At 34.8% G+C, this 25,275-nt stretch overlaps 1 protein-coding gene across 1 annotated transcript in view; it reads right to left on the minus strand.

Moving 5' to 3' along the window:
• Nucleotides 1-25,275, minus strand: part of LOC116506407 (kinase D-interacting substrate of 220 kDa-like) — a 94,053-nt gene that overhangs the window by 2,144 nt on the left and 66,634 nt on the right. Inside the window, 10 exon segments of the mRNA XM_032214140.1 lie at nucleotides 268-513; nucleotides 1,697-1,795; nucleotides 4,144-4,278; nucleotides 12,137-12,169; nucleotides 12,171-12,194; nucleotides 13,415-13,525; nucleotides 14,972-15,198; nucleotides 15,683-15,784; nucleotides 15,787-15,860; nucleotides 24,965-25,127. Of these exon segments, the coding sequence (XP_032070031.1) occupies nucleotides 268-513; nucleotides 1,697-1,795; nucleotides 4,144-4,278; nucleotides 12,137-12,169; nucleotides 12,171-12,194; nucleotides 13,415-13,525; nucleotides 14,972-15,198; nucleotides 15,683-15,784; nucleotides 15,787-15,860; nucleotides 24,965-25,127 (1,214 nt within the window).

Raw genomic sequence — 25,275 nt, forward strand, 5'->3', positions numbered from 1 at the left:
TACAACACATTTTGTATTAGGAAAGGGTATTTGTCCAGAAAAGTCTATATATAACTCTTGTGTAATTGAAATGGAACATATAACTGCGTAATTAGAACCTGAACTAGAAACAAATGTAGTAACTTTTACTTTTTATAGTTATTTCTGATGTGCAACATATACTCTTTAAAAAACTCTTTTAAGGAGCTTTACTCTTGTATGTGAATAATAGTTACGACTAAAATAAAAGGCACTGTCTGAATTATATCTAATCTGAAGTGAAATTACCTGCCAGCTTAGATTGCTATGACGTGGAGGGGCTTCCTCTAGGCCAATATTGTTCAGCTCTTCAAAGCTAAAATTGAGACCATAAGGAGCTTGACCTGGAAGACCAGTAAGTTCCGTATGGGGTAATTCATTATTCAGAGTTGGACGCCGAGCGAGATCATTATGAGGATTTGTGTTGGCATGCTCATTCACTGTTCGAGAATCTTCATGGACGATTTGACTTTCTGCATTTCTCATATCAAGTACCTAACATAAGAAAGATATTAGACTGCAAGTTGAACATAACAGCACAACTAAAACATGATCTTATTTTAGCAAAGAACTATGAAGCACATTTTCTGTGGCAATCTTAAGCTTTACATGATTCACTCAGTCTAAAGCAGCATTTCACAGCCTTGGAAACCTCAGCTCCACCAATGACTACACTGATTGAGGAATAATTTAAGCCAGGGGTCTGCAACCTTAAACACTCAAAGAGCCACTGTTTCCCAGAGAAAACAAAACACCAGGAGCCACAAAACCTGGTTGGGCGTGGCCAATGTTATGTCACTCACTCCCATCCAGTTTCTTGACTCCCAGTTATGCCTACCCAGGTTTTGTGGCGCGTGTTTTCCATGGGAAATAGGTACCATATTTTTTGGAGTATAAGACGCACCTTTTTCCCTCAAAAAAGAGGCTGAAAATCTGGGTGCGTCTTATACACTGAATACAGCATTTTTTTGCCTCCCGAAACCCCGCTCCCCTTCACAAAATGGCCATGCATAGCCTTTAGGAACCTTGCAGAGTGCTCCTGGGGGCTGGGGAGGGCAGAAATGAGCGAAAAACAGGCAATTTTTTGCTCAATTTTGTGCCCGCGCCCTTCAGCACCCGGGAGCACTCTATAAGCCTCTTAGAGACTATGCATACCCTTTCTTTTTGACAAAAAATTGAGCCGTTTTTGCGAAAAACAGAAGAGTGCAAAAACTTTTTTTAAAAATTTGCCTTTTCAAAACGTTGGTGCATCTTATACTCCGAAAAATATATCTCCCTCTCTCATCTCTCCCTCCCTACCTCTCATCTCTTTCTCTCTCTCATCTCTCTCTTTTTCTCTATCTCACTCTCCTTCCTTCCCTCATCTTTCTTTCTCTCATCTCTTTCTTTTTCTCTCTATCTCCCTCTATGTCCCTTGCAATGTTTCCAGGCACAGTTCTTGCCACTTTAAATATGAAACTACAAATTCTGGACAAATTATTAACAAAACTTGGGTAAAGTAAAGTAAACCATTCTTAGAATGAAATCTTATGCAAATAAGATGCAAATATAACATCGAATTTCACTGAAACTATATAATATGCTTCAAAGTAAATATATGCAGAAAGGCAAATGTAAGTTCCACCACCCAGCAGTCCTAATTATTAATATTAATATTTTATGTAATAACAAGTCTTACCGCGCTCCGGAAGAGATGCCAGTCCCCAAAATTCATGTTCATCTCACGTTTTAGTTCATCAATATTACACTGTGCTAAAACACGACCGTTTATATTAGCCTAAAAAAATTATAGAAACACAACATAGGTATTACTTATAAATGGCAGAAAAGTAAACTTTAATCATTTCAAAAGCATTTATAATCTATACAAGGATAGTGCATGTTATATTTCAAAAGAATATCATTTAGGATACATTATATAATGTATTTTATATAATAACTTTAGGAAGTTTCTGTATTATATGTTTATATTATGAGTAATGCCCAGTCTTCATGTGAGTCTCTCCAAAACTACTTATAAATTGGCAGCATAGCCACTGTAAGTTACCCCACACATTCCAAAATGCGTCAGATTGAATAAAGTCCAAATTGAATTAAAGTCTTTTCTAGGAGGAACTTGATAGCAGTTTCAGATACAGTATTTTAAAATTGTGAATTTCAACTGATTTGGGAACTGGAAGGACGACTACAGGAGGAAGTACTTATTCCTCTTGCAGTATCCATTGTGTTGGGAGATTGAAACAATTGTGTGATGTACCAATGAGCCTGCAGGCGAAATATTGCAAGCTGCCCTAAGTATTATGCTATCAGTGTTTTTGTTAAGATTTTATCCACAATCGTGGATATTTGATCCAGGATGAATCAGAGTTAAGTGTTGGGATGACTTGGGATAGATAAGAAGCCATGGTAAATTTTCTACACCTTGAATAAACTAAGTTTTTAACAGAGGGTTTTGATTTTTTAGTTTTGTTTTGTGTGTGTTTGCTGTTCTACTTGCTATTTGTCCATTAATATATTAGACCAGTGCTTCTCAACCTTGGCTACTTGAAGATGTCTGGACTTCAACTCCCAGAATTCCCCAGCCAGCATTCGCTGGCTGGGGAATTCTGGGAGTTGAAGTCCAGACATCTTCAAGTGGCCAAGATTGAGAAACACTGTATTAGACAGATGACAGGTTAATAATTTGTAAGCAGAATTAGAAATTTGGAAGAAAAAAAAATTGAAGCCTGTTTCGCCAGAGGTGGGAAACTAATATGTTGTAATATATTTATCAGTATTCAGCTAGGGGATGGTAATATGTGAATATGCGATTGTGGATTTTTTTAATGCACCTTTCTAATGTTTTGCTCATGTTATTTGTTGTTTGTCTGCTTCTGTGATCAATTCCCCCCCCCCTTTTTTTTCCTTTTGGAGTTTTGTACTTTAACGTTTGAATAAAATAAAAATCAATTGGGGGGCTGGGGGAATAAATTTAATAATTGAAGTTGCTCATTCCACATTTAGGAGAACGGAAGGTCTACTGCCCAGACTCGCTTATTGCCTCTTCCGGATTCCATCTGCCGGCCAATGTCGGCTGGCGACCCCCCGGTAGCTGCTCCTCTCCTCAGATTCAGATTCAGATTTAGTTTATTTGTATGCCGCCCTTCTCCGGGAGGGACTCAGGGTGGCGAACAACTCAAAAGGGGAAAAGGGAAACATAGAACACAATACACATAGTTAAAATAACCAACAATCATACAGCCAAACAGGTCGAGCGGGGAGGGGAACTCATCAACCCCAGGCCTGCCGGCAAAGCCAGGTTTTGACGGCTTTTCGGAAGGCCTGGAGAGAGGTGAGGGTCCGAATCTCTGCGGGGAGTTCGTTCCAGAGGGCCGGAGCTGCCACAGAGAAGGCCCTCCCCCGGGTAGTAGCCAGGTGGCATTGGCTGGTAGACGGAACCCGGAGGAGGCCGACTCTGTAGCTGCTCCAGCCCTATGGAACGATCTACCCGTTGAGATCCGGACCCTTACTACCCTTCCGGCCTTCCGCAAAGCGACCAAGACCTGGCTGTTCCGGCAGGCCTGGGGCTGTTGAGTTATCCAGCCCCATCCTAAGTTATGAATGTTGTGGAATTTTTAATGTTGTTTTTTTATTTTTTTGTATGTCCTCCCCTTCCTTTTTTACTTGTAAGCCGCCCTGAGTCTCTTTGAGAGTGGGCGGCATACAAACCAATTAAATAAATAAATTAAATAAATAAATTATTGCCAAATACAAAAAAGGAAAAAGAAAGCCTTCTCTAAAGGGAAAGTTATATTAATACACTAACATTCATCTTTAAAACAAAAAAAAAATCTCAGCCCCACTTAACACATACATAATACTTTATGAGTCCCGCTGGGAATAGGGCGGCATATAAATAAAATGAACCTTGAAATGAACCTTGAACCTATTTAAATATGATTTACCTTTCTATAATCTTAATCTATCCTTAATTCATTAAAGGTATTTTGGCAAGTGAACAAATTTAGTTTAACATATTCTCTGCATGTTCAATCTACTGACAGATAATTATTTTTTTTATTCTCCAACAGTAGATTTTTCACAGACTAAGGAGAAGATGCACCATTTATGAATGCAGAAACATACCTTCTTTATAGTTGCAGAATACTGAGCCAGCATAGTCTGATCTAGTCCTTCTATTTGTTTCAGCTTCTCACACACGGCATCCACACTCATTGAGCTCAAAGGAACATGGGATGCTCCTGATCCAGGGACTGTCCCCTAGGCAAAGGAGAAGTGCAACAAACAATACGTTGAAGTGCTTATTGTGATTCCTTTGCAAACACAAACAAACAGCTAACATGTTTTGAGTCACTATTAACAGTATCAGTAATTGGGAATACTGACATACCACCAGAGGACTCGCTGATTGAAGTATACACCATGAGGTGGTGTCACAGGCAAGAACTTTCCCTGAAGGTTCTTACAAGATGGGAAATGAATTTTTAAAGAAATTGCTCCTAGCACAAAAATAAGGAAAATCTTAACGGACCTCTCCAATACATTCTACTCTTTCAGTACCTAGTTCATTCACAGCAGAATCTACTGTGGAGCACACTGATCAAAAGAAAAATAATCATGGCTAGGTTTAAAATACGTAAATTTGTCTCAAAGGCACCTGCAAGTTTTAGAATATAACAAAAGATGAAGCAGTCCTGGGATCAGATATTGGCTTAATCTGCATACATTTCAATCAGTTCAAAAGGGGGAAGGAGTATCACTTCTGTGTAGACATGCAATATTAGTGATAATGCCGTATAAGAGCTTGTCATATTTTTATTGTGCATGTAATATATTTCTCATGGTGTATGTACAATCTTAGCATTAAAGCCTAGCAAGCTGAATTCACTTTCTATATTCCAAATAAAGTGGGTTTTTTAAAAAAGAAGAGTAGAAAGTACCTCACTCAATTTGAATAATAATCTCTGACTTAACAACCAACTTGCTATTTTCATGGACTCATATATCCTAATAAAAGCTAATATAGTTAATAAAAAGCTGTAACTTTTACAGCTAGGAAATTGTATTCTGTTGCCTCATATTTTCTCTGAATGTATTCCTGGGACTATTATATGCAATTGATTTTCAAGATCAGTTGGCAGATTTGAGTAAAAAAACAAATATAATTTAAACTAATATTATGGTACCAAAAACAAGTACCAGAAAAAAGTGTGAAGAATGGTGGACAATTCTGTCTGAATCAAGTCAAAAATAAAGCAAAAGAGGGGGGAGGCACTAGTAGAAATGCTTGCTCACTCATACAATTAAATTCAAGATGACCAGAAGCTGAAAGGTATCTTTCTAGAGACAATTTTAAAAATGCCTGACTAATATGGCCCACTTTTACACGTTCTAGGTTCAAAAATACTATTCTAAAATAAATTTCCACAAGGTGTTGCATTCATCCCATCAAATTCCAAAACAGATGAGGAGCAATGAGTATCAATTTACAATTGTCTAGAGAAGTATTTAAAAGATTAAATTGATAATTTCATGTATATTTACATCAATGTAACAATAGCGAAAGGTGTTTTTTTTTAAATTGTCAACCACCATACATTTTTCACAATCTACTTATATTGATAATCTAATCAAATGTAGGAAAAAGGTTGAACATGCTGCTATGCTTTGGAATTAAAACCAAGAAGGCTTTAAATGAGCAGGTAGCTTTACATTTATAAAGTTCAATGGAATAAAAGAAACCCTTCTACATATGTATTAAATAGGGACAGACTGAAGGATTTCTACAGGTGTTGATCAATATGTAGGAACAGAAATCAAACAGGTCTGTATAATCAATCTATATAGTTCACAATTTCAGAAAGGAGTTTTTGTTTTTTTGGTACAAAAGTCAGTATTTATATAAAGCTTTGCATAAAGCTAGCTGTATTAGCACAATTCACATTAAATAAAGTCTATATTATATCTCTGCTGAGGAATGCATCCAATTTGAACGGTTTCAAATTCAAATTAATCGGCTTCTCATCTAAAAGCGTTGTTTTGAGTTGAAAGCAGGCTGTTTCCATCATTTTGGATGTCGGTAAGAGGCAAGCAGCTGTTTCAAACCCATGTTAACTTCAAAATTGTCAAAACATTCAATTTTGAGCTTGAAACACTTAAATTTCAAACATTTTGCACACATCTACTGTGGTTTTTTAAGCACACTATTGAGAATTCTGCTTTTGTGATTTTAACTGCATTCCAACCACACTAATATTTATATCATATAAGAAAGAAAAGGAAAAAAAACTCTCAATCTAAAAGATAATACTGGGGCTAATAATTATTTGACAAAAATAGTGTTTCATGCAGCGTAAGATAACCTTAGAAAATTTACATTTAACAAATTCTCTGTGTGAGTGTATTCACACTATGATATTCACTAGAATCCAGAACACTTATTTTTTTAAGAAAAGCAGTAAAAAGTGGAAGTGTATCTTAGAGGTAACATATGAGTGCTACAATCATACAAACATTCTTTTCTCAGCTATCGTGTTTTTCAAATGTGTTGAGAGAGCAGAATTCTGCTATGTTTTTGTCATGCAAAACCTAAGAAGCAGAACATCAAAAGCAAGCCCCCCCCCCTCAAAACAAAGTGCATTAGTGTAGACAGCCAGCATGGCATTCCATCATGATAACAGAAAAAACATGTGACCTTTGCTTAGAAAGTTGCTGTACCTGTCTTTGTCTTTTTAACCCAGTTTTACATAGCTTTAAAACAAAAACAAAAGAGGGCACAATTTTAACATAATTAGTAAGGCAATATCTATAAAAATAAGCTAGGACGGTTATTTAAATTTCCTCTTTGAAGTGGTAAGAAGCACCTGCTAAAAATGAATGTATTCTAATTAAAATGCCCCGATCCAAGAACTACGTATGTAGCTAGATCCTCATAGACTATATCCAAGATAATTTTGGGTCCCCATGCTCTATGAAAATTGTTGGGTTTTCAAAAAGAGTTTGTATTGTCTCACTTGATGTTCAAAATAAGGTAAAAAGTCATGTCCTTTTATGTAGATAAGAATTCAACTACAAATTAATATCTTGATATCCCTAGTTAATATCCTATTAGTTTTCTGTGGTATAGTGTCTTGCTGGAGTAAAAGGTCTGATGTAATTGGGAGCTATACGTAAGGCTACCAAAATATTTCAAAAACTTACTACAGCAGATCCATTGGCTGATAAGAATAGAAGGAACAATTGAAATCAAAGCAATGAGCAGGTTTTAATAATTTAACCAAACATGCAAACATAGCTTTAAAAATTAAGGTTAGTCACTGGTTTGGGAGCAGTCTTTTAAAAGTAATTATCATCCATTTTTTTAATGCCAGTTAATGGAATGCGAGAATGACTCGGAAGGTAGGAGAAAAAGAGGCAGCCAAAGGAATAGTCAGATAATAGGCAACTTATCCTGCAGGAAGTGGGAAGAGAGGGGGCAAGTGGCTCTTTATAGCCCAAGAAAGGGACCCAGAAAGAGGGAGGAATAAATCTGTTTTCAGATGTACAAGATTGATGTCAGCCTCGTGAGATTGAGCAGGTGGGAAATACAGCCAAATGAGCTAATCCTACTTTATTGTAAGGTTACATTAACAGAAACTTGCAAGTCTGAAGTACATCTCCCCCCCCCACCTTCTATTTACAGCCAAAAACTAGACAAGGGTCCTTCTGACCTGCTTGCCCCACCCATATTCCTGCTGCAGGCTAAGCTGCCTTTTATCTTTCTAGTCTCTTGACTGCAGTCTCTTCGTCCTGTCTCCCAATACATATACATATATTCTACATATACCTTCACTTACAACAGTGAATTGATGTAAACATTTAATAATACAATAACAATGTTGGCTATGTAATAGTATACAGTGATTATATCATTGGTGGGATTCAGCCAGTTCGCATCTATTCGGGAGAACTGGTTGGGTAACTTTCTAACCAGTTCGGAAAACCGGTTGTTGGAAAAATCTCATTTTGTTTTTTTTCCCACTTTACAGGACTAATTGTGTAAGGAAGGTAGGAAGGAAACATTCTGATGTTGTTTCTAGCCTAGTTTTTATTCCCCTGCTTACAGAAACTGCCTCTCTGATTAACCCTTATTACATTGTAAAAGCTGAGGTGAAGCGCCCATCGACGTGAGTGATGTTGTGTTGGCCATGCCCACCTGGTCACATGATCACCGAGCCCTGCCCACCCAGCTGTTCACTAGGGCAAAGAACTGGGTTGTTAAATTCTTTGAATCCACCACTGGATTATATGTTATGAAAATGAAAAAAATAAAAAAAAATTATATAAAAAAAACTTACAACAGTTCACTTAAGTACAGATCAAAGTTACAATGGCACTGAAAAAGTGACCTACGACCATTTTTCACACAAATGTACCATTGCAGCATCCCCATGGTCATCTGATTATATTTGGATGCTTGATAACTGCCTCATATTTATGACAGTTTGGGGGGGGTCACATGATCCCCTTTTGACATTTTCTGACACGCAGTCAATGGGGAATCCAGATTCACTTAACCAACCATGTTACTAACTTAACTTGCAGCAAGAAAAGTCGTAAAATGGGGCAAAACTCACTTAACAAATTTCCCACTTAGCAACAGAAAGTTTGGGCTCAGTGGTAGACGCAAGTTGAGGACTACCAGTATTACTTCTCTAAATAGGTTTCCTCTTTCACTACCACATTGGCATCAGGGTGGTACTTTCTCTTGCATTACTTCCACTTTCCTTCCTTCTCTTCCTAACGCTAACAAAGGAGATGTAATGCATTCTCACCCCCCTCCCACTTCTTGGTGTAAAAATGACTGAAATATGAAAATGAAGAACCAAGTAATTTTATAAATGGGATTGTTTCTTTTATAGGCAATGTGTTAATGGACAGGTTAATGAATGTAATAAAGAACCTGTCTAAAATGTACTTTGCAGGCAATTAATTGTAATTTGTAGTTATAAATTCAATTACATGTTTGCCCTGATCCTGCCCTTTCTTAGAATATGGCTTCTGGCTGATACATAACCACATATGTACATGTACATATGCTTAGGCAAATATCTGGGAGATGGGAGGGAATTTCCAGGATTGGTTTCTGCTGAAACTCATGTTGACAAGGTAGGAAGATGGGCAATGAACACAATTTTGTATTGTGTATATCTATCCGTCTCTTTTTCCTTTTATGATGGTGGTCATTTTAAATTTAGTAACTTTCATGTAAATACAGTATAGTTCCAAAAACCTATTAACTTTTCATGTTATATATAAATTTTAAATGGGCTGAGTTCATATTGCAAGCATGCAATGCAGTTCATGTAGCATAATATTTCACAGCGGCTATGCTTTCCCATTATTATTATTTATTATACAAAAAAGACTGTTTTGAAGAGTTTGTGCACAAGCTGCATCCTAGTTGAAGGCAAAGGGAGGCAATATGGCTCCTAGTGATTCAGCTTATTATTCCAAACAATCCTTTTTGCAGGAGTTGTTATAACAAAACGTTTCGTGTGTTACATGCACAATGAAAATAAACCAAAAGATAATACCATGTCTATTTTATTGTGTTTCTACTTCAGAAATGTAACGTCTAATACTGAATAAATGCTTACTTTCACACAGTGCTAATCGTTTTAGGCACTCCTGCCTTCATTTTTGTTTTTTTCTTCCCCCATTTTGATAATAAAATTAGATATCAACATCCTTTTTCTAAAGAGAAAATATAGGAGAATCATATATAATAAACCTGATTTATTCCAGTTTCCTGTTACCAACATTGATAAGCTATATGGTTTTGCAGTAACAAAGGAAACTAGCAGTAAAGGACAATATTTGTAGCTCAGGGTTGAAATGAGGAGTCCCTGATGTTCCCTGACCTTGGTAATTTTCTTGAAGACACTTCATTATAGCAATAGCAGTTAAACTTATATACCGCTTCATAGGGCTTTCAGCCCTCTCTAAGCGGTTTACGAGTCAGCTATTGCCCCCACAGTCTGGGTCCTCATTTCACCCACCGTCGGAAGGATGGAAGGCTGAGTCAACCTTGAGCCGGTGAGATTAGAACCGCTGAACTGCAGATAACAGTCAGCGGAAGTGGCCTGCAGTACTGCACCCCTAACCACTGCGCCACCTCGGCTCCTTATCCAAACTAAGTAAGTCATCAATGCTAGAGTAGCACTGAAGAGGTTATCTATTTGGATAATGAACATCTGCAAGAAAAAAACAAATTCAGAGAGCACCAAAGAGCCCTCAAAGGAACCTAGGACTTGCAAGCACATATTTCAGGTTATTTAAAATCTATTCCCTATACACGTTCAAAACCCATTAATAATGGCTTACAAATTTAAATAAAATTCCATGCTTCCTTCAAAAAGCAGACAAATGAATTTACTCACATTTGTCAAATTATCATTTGGAGCAAAAGGCTTAGATCAATGTTAGATCACTTGGATTAAAATATTAAAGAATACAATTCATAGTACATTTCTTTCAGCACTATGAGTTCATCTAAGAGGTGGGCCTCTTCTCAATAGAAATGAACTGCTTACATTATACTTACAGCAATAAGGCTATACGTCACTACAGTATACATAGAAATGTGTGTGATGCCCATCTGTTTAATGCTTGACTCTGCAGTAGCATGACCTTCCGTGCAGATATAAATGTATTAAAATGTAGTATAGTATATTTCCCCATCCTAAAGCATGATTAAAAGAGCTGAGGTGGCGCAGTGGTTAGGGTGCAGTACTGCAGGCCACTTCAGCTGACTGTTATCTGCAGTTCAGCGGTTCTAATCTCACCGGCTCAAGGTTGACTCAGCCTTCCATCCTTCCGAGGTGGGTAAAATGAGAACCTGGATTGTTGTTGGGGGCGATATGCTGACTCTGTAAACTGCTTAGAGAGGGCTGAAAAGTCCTATGAAGCGGTATATAAGTCTAACTGCTATTGCTATTGCTATAATCCTAATTTTTTTGTTACTTGATCGTAAGAGTCCCGGAAATGCAGCAGTCTATGAACGAGACCAAACATAGGTAAAATCTGCTGTCAAATGAACCGTAGGCAAACCAGGAGATGGTACAGACTGGATCTGTCTTTGAAACATATTGGCAAACAATCCAAGAGAGACTCATAAACTGCATTGCAGGGAGCATAGTAGAGGGGGGACTATAAACAGGATATAATCATTTTCTCTGAAGCGTTTGCAAGTAGTAAAAGACTAACTTCTTTTTATAACAGGAATATTTAACGTAGGACTATAAATCAAAATCAGTTTTTTTAAAAAAAACATAGGCTAAAATCAATAAAAGGATGGTCGACCATTTTGCAGGTAATGTCAAGGATGTAGTTACGAACAGCTACAAAGAAGAAATTTCAAATTAATATATATATATATATATTTAGAAAAGATGGACATGTGGGAAGTAAGTCTCATGTTTAATATAACCTATGGAAACACTTGTACATCAGTGTGACAGTAGTGTAAAATATGTGAAGCCAGACTTCTGTGCAAGCTCAGTAGGAGTATATTCTATCATCACTACTCCCTAAAATTAGCTTTATGGTTTTGTCAACTGCAAGCAACTTCATGGGTGTAACTGAAAAAGCACAGGTTTATTTGACCAAATCATTTGGAGAAGACATCAGCTAATCACTTCTACAGAACTGAATAGCTAATACAATTTTACTTTACGGTATGATGGCGTGTAATGGTAAGTGTAAACTACCCAGAGTGTTAGAGACTCAGCAGTATACAAATTGTTTGACAACATAATTTAATTATATCAAATGTGTTTCATGAACCGAAAAAAAACACTTACTAATGAAGATGTAACACGCTTTATATTATTAAAAATAACTGTTTTTGGCGGACTACTGAAAGGCAGCATGGAAAATGTAAATAATATATTCTATAAGCAGGATATTAGCCAATTCACTCACAAACTATGCTTATTAGTCTTCATCTATACTATTTGTCCATTCAAGCCACTGATTGCAGTTAGTGAACAGCAAGTTATAATTCAAGCAAATTCATTATTGTTGGAGGAAGCAACGAGATGCTACAGTTCCACACACCACATGACTACACTTTTACCATTGAGGGCTCTGTGGGAATCGATAGCCACTCATTCAACATCCTCCTTGATAATATCCTAACAACAACAACAAACCCATATGATTTGGACAAATGTTGACACACACACAAACACCCGCAAAATAAAACTAAACAATGGATGAAGATGTATCAAAGAATGTATCATTCTGTACGCAGAATATTTTTAAGCCCAGGGTTTAAAATAGAGCAGCTATATTGATCATTTTATTTGTTTGTATTTTTTCCTCTCTCTTTCCTATATTCATATCAATTCTCCATTTAACTTTTTAGTTTAACAATAACCACAACTTCTATATATCTTGTTTTGTTTCAAACTACCTATTTGTCTATAAATAAGTGAAGGAAGAGGGGGCACATATGATCAAAATATCATGTCCTTGTTAGGAAGAACATGTTCCCCAAAAAACATGTCTGTCACCTGTGGCCCTCAAGCCCTGAGGCGATTATCTCTGATTTGATTCATTTTATAATAAAATATAAACGTCTCTGTATAATTTCACTCTACAATAATTATTTTTCCTAATGTTTCTTATTTCTTTCTGAACATCAGTTGATTCAGTATGAATTCCTATGAAGATAAGGAAAAATCTCTTCTGAATTTTGCTTGACTCCTCATTACTTCCTTGAATTGCAACTTGTCAATAGTATGGGGGTAACTGTTTTCTTCTGGGATGTTTTTAATCTCTAATGTAATCTACATTTCTGGGATGTCCTAGGGATCTTATTTCCAAGTAGCACTATTCAGGCCTGATCTTATTTAATAATTTTAGAGACTTGCCAGGGATAGGGATAGGCTGATGAGTTAAGTTGCTGTTAAAAGATTTTAAATGTACCAAAGTATGGCGCAATTATAAAAATGTCTGTAAGGCTCCATTTTTAACCTGACATACAATCAGAATCAAACAAGAAGTAAACTTCACTATCTGATTTTAAATATAATATACAATTGTTTACTCAATTGTTTGTCTTTGCAGTTACTAATTTACTTACACTAACTTAAAGGTAAGTCTTTCTTTTCTTATGTTAGAAATACATCAATTTTAATATAGCAAGTGAAGCCTAATATACAAATGTTTTAAAAGTGGAACAAGATACATTGCGCTGCCTTAACTAACTTTTATTTTAAGTGTTTCAATAATACTTCTAAAGAAAATAGTTTAGGTATACATGTGCCATAATTAAACATATCTATTCTTGTATTACTTACTCATCTTATCATGTAAATTAATATGTTCATTTTCTTTACAAGATACTTACTAGACCAATGCTTTGTTCCCTGGACAAAGTCGGTTTTAGTGATGGACGGGAGGTGAGATGAGAATTGCCAGGGTAATACCTTGGCATGTAAACATATGGGGCAAAGAATGGCTATGGAAAGAAACATGTAACAAAAAGGGACCATTACAAAAATCAAAAGAACTTAATTCAACAAATGCTAATTTAAAAATGTAAAACATAAAGGTTTAGTTCCTTGGGTAATTAGGCAGTCATATCTTGAAATGATTAAAATGTGAAATAACTAAATAGTTACCTACCCCACTTGAAATCAACAGGAAAGTTTCATATACGTTCAGTGACAGACAAACATTAAAATGAAACATTTTTATAATGAATGATAACATGTACATAGCTTCAATGGAAAACTTTTAATACAGTTTAGAACTCCTAAAAAGTAAGATAGTAATGTAAATGACTTCTGTAGCTTTCTAATAGTAGTATTATCTCTATAAGCAAATCTGAAACCATGGTTACGTATTTTGGAATCATTTCAGAAGTTCTTTATAAAAGTGAGAATGCATGAAGTAATTTATGTTTAATTTTTATACCAATTTTAGAACTGTATCTCATTCCTTATTAGATAAAAATTCAACATTGTATACCTCTTTAAAAATTAACCTGTCTTGAAAATTATTATTTGAATTTGGACTGACATAGTAAAATTTCTGAATTTAAAAGTGTGATGCTATTGATATCATCTCTCAGTATGTCCTACAAGACTGCAAGTTTAATTTTAGAGTGCATTAGACGTTGAATTAGATTCCTTTAGAATAAAAAATAAATTTTCATATATTCACTGCATCTCAGTGTTGAAATGCAAATAAGCATTTTGTCTGTGCATACAACTTTTCAGAGAATAAACAATCAATCCAGGAAGCCCTTCAATTAATCAAAATGAAATTAAAAACCAGAATTATTGCCAGTTACTGAAAAAGAAATATATCATCTCATAATTTGAAACGTAATATATGGTACTCCCAAAAGATTATTACTGTCAGATAAAACAAAAAGCTATAGAGACTTCTTAGTCTGACTGTTTACACCTTGAAAAGAGTGAACGAACAGTTATATATATGTTTAGTAATGTTTAGTTCATTTTAATCAAACAGTTGAATTGTTCAAAATAGTAACTTTGTTCAATCCATTTTTCAAAAATGTTTTAATGTATTACACAGACAACATGCTGAGCTTTTGAGAAAGCTAATGACATTTTAAAAAGTACCAGGAGTCTATAATTATATAGATGGGAAGTTTAAATTATCATTTTAACCTATGCTTGACTTTAAGATAAAGAGGACTCCTTTTCTGCAGGGATAATAAATCTGCAAATCTTAAAACTTTTGTTCATTTAACCACCTATTGATAATATAAAAATATTAATTTCTACACACGCTTGCACTGACACTATTTACCAAATACAATCAGTAGAAAGCTATCATTACTACCTTTCTTCTGCTAAGATGTATGATTTCTAATCAGATACGGCACCCAAACTAAATAAAACAGTGCAGATTTTAAACTGCCATTGTTTCTTACTCTGTTATAAAATGGATGCTGAGGTCCTGTCATTCCACTGTAGTAGCTACTATGGGGTTGTGGTGATACAACTCCTCCGTTGAAAGGTCCATTAAAAGAATGGGTTGAAGAGCAGGCTGACGATGGCTGACTAAATACTGTTGATGCTCTGGGTGCTGCTTCTTGTAAAGGCATCGCAGGATATGGAATTGCTGCAATATTAATTTGGTCTCTTGCAGCCCGGACATCTGAAATATTCAATGCACTAGTATAATTGTCAGAGGAGTTACAACGGAATCAACCAATAAACACAAAGTGAACGAATGGATTAATCTGAAATCAAATTTCTTGCATTCAGTTTTTAAAATAGAAAACTAAAGCTAAATGATAGAAGTCCTGAAAAATTACAGTTAACAGTTTGTAGGTACAAATAGATACATGATCTTTTTTATTTTATTGTTTAATAAATACCATGCAGACCGTTGCAAGTATGAGCTCTCAATTGCCTTCAGAAAGCATCTCTCCAAAGTAAATAGTAAGTAATAGGAGCCAAGAGGACAACCAAAATGTAAGATACCTATATCATTAATTATTGCAAGGATAATTGTAAATAATGATTGCATAAAGATTTGCTCTGATATATTTCAGTAAGTTTTGGGGAACTCAGACAAAGGGGTGATTCTTTGGTAATAGCAAAATCATTTATTGTGTAATTAATTGGTGATATGTTACCTGCAATAATTTCTCGCAGTTTGGGATCAAGATTTACTGTACATGGTAAAAATGTTTTTACATCCCGTGATACAAGGACTGGAGTTCGTGATGACAAAAAACTTCAAAATTTCGAATATCACCATCAATTTCTAGTAAAGGTTCAACATCTTTAGTTGTTGGAATATTCTTTGAAATTCTAAAGAAAGCAAAGAAAGTTCCAGATTAGGAAGCCTTATCTAATACAATTTACACATATATGGTATGTTTTAAATCTGATAAAGAAGTTCATTTCAGAATTCTTGTTTTTCTGTCCTGCTATTTTAGAAATTGTATTTGAAATTATAAACAACTATACATGTGAAACCAAGTTATCTATAAATTGAACCTATAAACGGAGTAAAAAAAAAACTATATCATCTATGCAATCAGTACCTAAAGTTAGTACAAATATAATTAAGTCAGAGAACAAAGAGTTAAATATGTCAACCATCTGATTTTTGTCAAACAAGACTCCAAAAAGAAAAGGAGCTAAAGACTTTAAATGAAAAACCACAGCTGAGAAGTCACATGAAGCAAATTAGCTGAATTTTAATGCCAGCTCTGCTTAAAACTGAATGTGAATAGTGTTCTGCGTATGTCAAACAATGCTTCTGTTCAGAAGCCAATAGCCTACGGATAGTTTATACATCAAAATCTCTATGCTAACCTTTTGAGCTTAATACATTAAGCTATTCTGCTAAAAGATATTAATGTAAATTATGAACTTTTGTTGTTGTCTTTTTAAAGGCCACTTCTGAAAAAAAGAGTACCATGAGTAACCAAGAGTACTTATAAGAGGATTTAGAGCTGACCTTGGGAAGATATGAGTAAGCTGTTAAGGGAGAAAGGAAAGAACCATTAAGGAGGACTTGGAGAGGAGATTATCCAGACCAGGCTTGAAGAAAACACGAGAAAGAAACTCAACATAACTCTACTTTGGTTTTGTTTAATATACGGGGAACAATGAAATCTGAATAAGCTTTCAAGAGTCTACTAATATACCCTACAACCGCAAAGCAGCATTCCTAGGATTCCTATAGTGTCTATTTCTTGACTTGGCCTACCCCAAAGGCCTCACAATACAAGGAAAGTGGCATTAATCACATAAAACCAATCCTCCCAACTCATGAAAACTACCAAGCAAGCACTGACATCTTTAACACCATAATAACACCATAGGTCAGCAATGACCTATGATTATACCTAAGAACACTGAAGGTAATGTTTCAGGTAACGAAGTGCATCATAGAAAAGTGAGTACAAAACCCCACAATTCATCCCAAAACTTTAATGATCTCATCAAAGTAGCACAAAAATGAAAATATGAATGGGCAAGGTATGTCATGTGCAGGCATAGCACAGAGGAGCCCGAAAAATGACATACTTGTGGCCCTGCAATTTTTAGGGTCTTGCAAGATCCTATGAGATTGGGGGGGGGGGGGGGAGAGAAAAACCATGGACTCAGCTGGAACACTACCAATGGCTATATGTAATTCAAATACTTGATATTGTTGCTCCAGGCAGTGAATCTTCATGAATGAATGCAACTGATCTACTTAAGTGTCTACCAACCTCAAACGTCTGAGAATAAAAAAATAAGAATAGAAGAAAATTACGAACTTCATACAAGATGACCTAGTATGCTGTGTCTGAAAACTGTCTAAATTATCCAAGATAATTGACTCAAGGTTGACTCAGCCTTCCATCCTTCTGAGCTGGGTAAAATGAAGGCCAAGATTGTTGGGGGCAATATGCTGACTCTGTAAACCACTTAGAGAGGGCTTTAAAGCACTGTGAAGCGATATATAAGTAAGTGCTATTGCTATTTTTATAATGCCCTACCTATAGACCAATTATTGGATGGTTATGGATATATTCCATCACATCAAATGCACACTACAACCTGCAAAAAAGCCTACCAAAAAGCCTTGAAATATCTTGATACCTTTGACAGGTAAAACAAGCTCACTGTAGGCAAACATGGAATTACAAGTAAATTTAATTGAGGATAGTCCTCTGCTGCAGTTTCCATAATGGTTAAAGAAATTCTATAGTCAATTATCAAATATTGGAAAATAATGAACAGGTCAAAACCATGGATAAATGAAGAATGCTAGTTACTGCAAGGTAAGAAACTAGATATCAGTAGACCAAAAGAAAAAAAACTAAGGATATTCTGAAATAAAATAAGTAAAATGCATCTTGTGCTACACTGTTCAGAAAAAAGTATTATTGATGCTAAAATCAATTTTTAAAATTCAGTAAATACAATGTGGCACAAAAATTAAGTAAATTAGTTATCAGAATATCTGCAAGGTAGGAATTAATGTAAGACATGTCATACCACTATACTAGAATATAAAAAGAAGAAAGAGTAAAATAGCCCTTCTGTATTGTATTGTGTTGTGTTGCTTTGCGTTGTGTTGCTTTGCATTGTATTCCATATACATACACACATGAATTTTCTCTCTGGTGGCTAAATTAAGCAATTAATGAAAACTGGATGTGTTGGATCTAGTTGAGGAAGAGACTGTGATGAACAAAAAAAGAAGCTGACTAATTAAAAAGTAACATCTAAATATCAGTGTCTCAATTTTCAGACACAAGTAGAATTTCAACATCACAAATGGGACAGCGAACCAGAGTTTTAAATAAAAGCAGCGAGACGCCTTCTATTTTTAAACCAGGAGAAAGTAGTACAATGTGACTTGATGGTCACAAGAAACAAAATTAAGGCTTAAACCCCGCAGAAATGCTGTCGCGAGAACTGAAATAAGCAGTTCAGGGGAAAAAACCTTTTCCTATCACAGAGTTGATGCAGTTCATCATGGAGGAAAGAATCAAATTTGTTAGAGACTGATCACCAATGTGGGAAACTGACATTACAATTAGGAGAAGTCAGGAAGTATTTGGCTGCAGTTAAAGGTGGTATAAACAGTTACTGAAACTAAGAGATGATTATTTCCCACAGTGGCACGCTGCATGATTGGATTACTTTTTTATGAGATTAAATGGAAGCAAGCATCTAACTCAAGAGTCGCTTTATATCTCACGAGAACTCAAAGCTCTGAAACATTCGATGGGAAAGACATGCAAAATTCAGAAAATGCAAAAGATGAATAGTTTTCACTGAACTGTACATATGGTTGGAACTATACTTTTATTATAAGCTGTAAAGTAACTTGAAGGCAAGGAGCAAAGAAAATAAGATTAAGGAAAAAAAATTCCCCTTGGGTTTTACATCAGGTTATAAAATATGGCACATATAAGTAAACATTACATCTCCCTACTACTTAAATAATTGTCCCTGAGAGTGAAGAATTTTTCTCAATTGAAATTATGTAAATAATCAGAAACTCCAACCAGTTTTGGTTCTGTCCACATTGTTTAAATCATTATCAAAATTATTTTAATAAAATTTATGCACTTTCCCATCAACAGTTAAACAGAAAACCAATTAAGTTATCTAAAAAAATAGAAAAGCCACTACTACCATCTACTGGAAAGCAACTCATGATATACAGTATCTTGTCCACATGCCCTCTTTTTTAAAAGGTATGCTAAAAAATCTTTTTAAAAAACAGTTTATATAGAATGCATAATTATTACATTTCTAAATACAACACTGCAAAAAATAAAGAAAAATACTCACATTTTCATTTCAGCTTTTTTCTGTTATGTATACATTAACAACTACAGCAAAAAAAAATCTGGGACAAAAGCTTTTAACTGAACACATAATTGCAGCAAAATTACAATAATTGTCCCAATTAAAGTAACCCTAAATGAACAGTTTGTCATCTTAATGTTCCAATAGTTTATATAAGGATCTACTTAATTAGATGAAATTGCTTTCTAATGTTAGTATCCAGTGTCATTTGTTAAAAGTTGAACAATTTAGAAAATTATTTAACAAAAGCAACTTTCACTAAACACCAAGAACCAACATTCTTTTTTACAGATGAATAAAGCACAGATATGTATCTTCAAATTACTGTAAAAATAAATGAGGTTTTTATGGAAAAAATAAACTTTAAATCTGGTGGTAAAAAAATTTCTGGCTTTGTACTGATTCATATTTAATGAAAATTATATATTTAAACTATCCCTTATTAGTGCAATCCCTTTTCAAATTATAATAAAACAAGAGGATCAAATGAATTAGAAATATTGCAATTTAAAACCTTATTCAATAGCTAACAGAGCATAAGGAACATATATCAAAACAGCAAATACTGTTTTTGAGTATACACGCACCCACCCACCCACCCACACACCTACATATGTATCCTGTCTTTCAGGAGCAAGCTTTCAGAATAAAAGAGAAATCACAAATCAAAGCATTTTAATATAATCGTTTGTAATAGAAATGTGCCTGTGAAGTCATTGCATTTTCTTGATAAATTACATGGCAAACATCGTAAGGTTGCACCAAACTTCTTAATGAATATATTGTTATTGTGAAAGCAGTGTTTTCAAGAAATCAACACCTTCTCAGAAATCTAATTAAAATCAACAATTTCTCAGAAATATAATTGTTCAATCTGGATTACTTTGAGTGGGTCTTTGTTTCAACATCAAGAATAGTGATGTCCCCTAAGGTTTAATTATGTGATGTTATTAAGAAGCCAAGGACGACTTTGTGTTTCATATTTAACACAAGTGTCACTATATCAGTGGGGCTGGGCAGAACATTTTCAGAGAACTTCAAGCTTTTTATGAAAAGAAAGAAATCAGATAAAAATATTCATTTCATAAGGGTCAAAGGTGGGCTCCTTCCTAAATTTTGGCTTAGCCCTAAATTCATCAATTTGGACTTCTATTATTTCACTTATACTGATAAAGAGAAAATAACTGAAGATTCCAGTACCAAATTCAGATTGTTACAAACAGAATAATGCAAATACAAAACTTTAATTAGGCATTAACCTGATAATTTCCCGAAGCGCTATATCCCAAAATATGTTTGTACTTTTTGTTTTCCAAATATGGTGCTATTGTTACAACATTAGAATAGATCTTTGGAGCTACAATCAAATTCTTAGTCAACCATGAAGCTTATGGGTAACACTGAGCCAAACTTTTATCTCTCAGCCTAACCACTAACATGGGAATATATTCTACCACAGTTTCTTGGATAAAAGGCAGAACATAAATAAATAAAATAAAAATCTGTGAAATGAAAACATGAAAACACCAACTGCTTCCAATGCTCAGAATCTCAAAACCTTAAATGTCATGCAGATAAATGTAGATGACATTTAAATGTTTGGTAAATGAAATAGTGTCTCATATATTCCTAGCTGTTCATGAAATATGATGGGTAACAAAAGCCATACTAATCCAGCAACATAAAATTAACGCATTAGCCATCTGTTAACTAAATCACATGCCTCAAGTTATCTCAAAACTGACAAATCTTCTAATGTAACATTGGACATCAGTAAGAACTCAGCCACAGACAGCCTGCTGTTTGAATCTAACACAGAAAAGAAACAGTCCAGAATGCTCCACAAATTGTAAATTTACTTGGTTCACCTTTGGCTTAGGATTTTCAATTTGTAGTTTCCTTGAGTTGTGACATTGCATCTGCACAAGACATCTCCGTCAGCATCAATATTTTTAATTATTTATAAATTGTAAACCATAAAGGTAACCCTCTACAACAGGGTGTCAAACTCAATCCCATTGCGGGCAGTATCAGGATTTGTTTGCCCTTGGGGGGCTGGGGCTGGCGTGGCCTGGTCATTATAGATGACAGGGTGGGCGTGGCTGGGGTGGGACGGGGCGCGGACAGCATGGGCCGTCCCTCGCCATCTCCAGGACAGCCTCGTGGGACAACTCTGGACCTATCGCAAGTTGGATCCAGCCCGTGGTCCGCATGTTTGACGCATCTGCCCACAACATCCTTTTCAGAAAATTTATTTGAGGAGGTATCATACCTAGAATCTCTCTTTTTTGATCTTCCAGAGTTTCAGAAATATTGCTAGCTTATATTTTAGAATCAACATTTTATTGTAATGATTGTTATAGGGGGAGGAAAGGAATTTGTCATTATTGTAATTGGTCATTTAAATATTCATAAGTTTTAAATACAAAATTTACTTGCATTAAATTAGTGTTTCCAACTTTGCTACAGGTAACACATAACTGGACTGTGTTTAAGATTCTCAATGAAAATTAAACCTATCAGTTTTTATTTAATGATTGTTTTTTGAGTCTCTGCAAATATAATTTTCTTTTGAACAATGGACATATAGCCATGTTTTGTTGGCTCAATATGGACCTGATACCTTAACAGCTTCTAAAATATCTGATATATTATGAATACTGAAAAATTCAATCTGAACCATTTTTTTCTTCTGTCAAAAAGGAAATGGTAAATGAACGGCTTAAAATATCTGTAACAAACATACAAGAAGCTTATAATCAAGAATTGGAAACTCCAGTCTTTTCAAGCCAACGGAGTCAAGTTTTGAAGAATACTAAGTTTATGATCTGTGATTTAAAGCTGAAATTAATCTATCAAAATATTGTTTTTCATATCTACATGACACCTTCTTGATGCTTTGTAAAGAATGGACTGATCATTATTTGTGTTGGTGTTGCGAAAAATGTAAAAGCACCCTTACGCATATGTTATGCTTTGTTCTTTTTACCTCTTTTGGAAAAAGTATACAATAGGTTCACAGAATTGCTGAGTAAACTGTTTTTAAAGGTACACATATTGAACCGAATTATACATTAACTGCTGGAGAGGGGAACTATTACAATTCCATATATAAAGGATTTTATTTCAGAGAAGTGATTTAGCAATTTTGAGAAAATTGTATCTTTTCTGTTAAATCAGAAAATGTCATATTATTGCCCTCTTTGGGAGACAAATGCACAGGCTCGGGGAATATTGGAAGTTTAACTTTTCTATTTTAAAGACTTACAAATCAGGCGAACTTGGAATAGAATTGCAGTTCCAGACTCTTATTTTTTTTGTTTATGTAATATGCATTTTTCCTTCCTCTTCCGTGACTGTTCATTTTTATTTTATGTATTTTTGTTTGAAATGGATTAACAAAACTATTCAAATATTTTAAAAAAACAAAATTATTTTTTAAAAGTTTGAGATCTGAAATTAACCATACATTTTCTATCAAACTTGTAACAGTGTTACATCAGTCTTCTTAATAAAAATAACCAATTACAGCAGTGCCATCTACTGGAAGAAGGAAACTAGTTACAGTTTTTAAAAGATACATGGGATATTCATTATTCATATTTATTTTAAGATAAGTTTCTTTCAACTCAGTGGAATCTTTTGAACAGATATGAATAGGAATGTATTGTATTAAAATAAATCTTCTCAAAAATGAGTTTCCCAGAAATGAAAGCAATGTGGTAGATTCGTATCATAAAAATGCAAATACTATTTGTTGCATTTTGGGAACCCTGTTTTAATAGTTCTGTAATTGCCACATCTACAACATTATTATTTTCTTAACCTGTCAACATTTTTTTTACCTCTGCTAGAGAAAAGAAACAAGCTCCATCCAAAGATATCTCAAGAAAAAGAACTGTCACCAAAATAATTTAAAAATACCGTTAGAAAACTCATGTTAACCTATAACTCACTTGAGCCAAATAAAAATTAATTTTGAGTACATAAATCAAGAAGAAATTACCTGATCAAGTTTAATAAAGTTGGACTAGATATAAGAATCTATCTGTCTAGCTGTATAAACTTTAACAGGCATTTTTCAAGTTTTGCTAGTTTAGAGTCATGCTAAATTATGTTAAACATTTAATTTGGAAATATGACAGCTTCTTTCATTAATACTATGGATTAACAATTTCTTATTTTCCATAAGCATCACAGTATTCATTTTCCAATCTCTGTGTCACTCAAAAAGCTAGAAAAAGTGCAGAAAGGGACACAGAGACTTAAAACAATTTATCTGGCGGGGGGGGGGGAATAAAATGTGAGCCTTAAAGCCAAGTGAAGACAATCAAAGTGTGTAAAATTATATATACACAATATGAAGAAAATGAATAAACAATATTCTTTCTTTCCTACTACACCAAAATCTAGTCAATCGGTGAAATTGACTAATGACAACAAAGAAAGAGCTCCAAAAAGTAATAATTGAAAGACTTAATAAGAGTTGCCAATCTGGGCAACATTTTATGAGGTCCAGGTATTGGTGGCTATCAGCCTGATTTTACACATTAATCTCAGTAGCAATATTCTTTTTAATACCACTTCCTGCCTAGGTAATAGAGCTTGGAAGGTTCTCTTATACCAGTGTGAGGTTCTTCTGATAAAATGAACCAAATAAACCTTAGTTTTAACCAGCTTTTTATATTCTTAACACATAACACAAGTCAGTCAATCCTAAAGCAAATTAACCCTGACTGTTCTTTGGAAGGACATCTGCTGAAGCTGAAGCTCAAATTCTATGGTCACTACTTGAGAAGAGAAAACTCATTGGAGAAGACGCTGATGTTGGGAAAGATTGAGGGCAAAAGGAGAAGAGGACAGCAGAGGATGAGATTGTTAAATAGTGTCATCAGAACCATGAACATGAATCTGGGCAAACTCTGGGACACAATGGAAGACCGGGGGGGGGGAGTTGGGGGTTGGCATGCTATGATCCACGAAGAATCGTATATGACTTAGCGACTGAATAACAACACATAACACAGTTTAAAAAAAATTAAAATAATTCTGGATCTGAATTGTTGGACATTTGTTAAGCAAATTCTAAGACTTAGAAAGTTACTAGACTAAGGCACACAATTTGACATTAAACAACTATGTAATACTTTTTCCAGGATGCTTGATTTCTGGCCCACTGTCGAAAGGAAAACCCCTTTCCAAGAGCATTTAAAAAAACATAATGCTGCTGTTTCATCTTGACCAAATATTTGGATTAAATCTTAGCTTCACTTCATTTTTATTTTATTTTAGTCCCTCATTTATTACATTATAAGTAACTCAAGGTAGGGAACATTGTTAATACTCCTTCCTCCTTCTAGTTTCTCCACAACGACAAGGTGAGTTGGGCTGAGAGAGAGACTGGCTGAAAGTCTCCCAGCCAGCTTCAGAGCCTAAAGAGGGGCTAGAACTCCTAGTTTCTAGGCCAGCACCTTTATCATTATGCCAAAGTGGATCTCCCTATTTGGATTAGCCAGTAGAGACAATTGTTACTGTTAAATGTTGGCTTCCTAACTATTCCTAAGAGATTTTACAGTTAAAACAACACTTACCTCTCATAGATTGTTTTTAAAGTTAGTTGATCTGGAACACCTTCTGTTTCTTCCAAATACAATATAAGCCAGGATGTTCTGTAAGGCCATTGCTCTGTCAAGTTGATCCAGCTTGCCAGCCTATCCCAGTTGAAAGTGATCTGATTAGCTCTCAATAAACGTCCTATAGAGTTGAAAAAGTTATATGCTTAGCAACACGGTTTACATTCCTACAAAATAATGTCAGCTTAGTACAAAATTTCCTAAGAATAATCACATCTCAGCTTCTAAGTCATTATATGCTCTTCTGAATTAACTGTATTCTAACATAC

Source organism: Thamnophis elegans, chromosome 3 (assembly GCF_009769535.1).
Source record: "Thamnophis elegans isolate rThaEle1 chromosome 3, rThaEle1.pri, whole genome shotgun sequence".
In the NCBI taxonomy this organism is placed as follows: domain Eukaryota; kingdom Metazoa; phylum Chordata; class Lepidosauria; order Squamata; family Colubridae; genus Thamnophis; species Thamnophis elegans.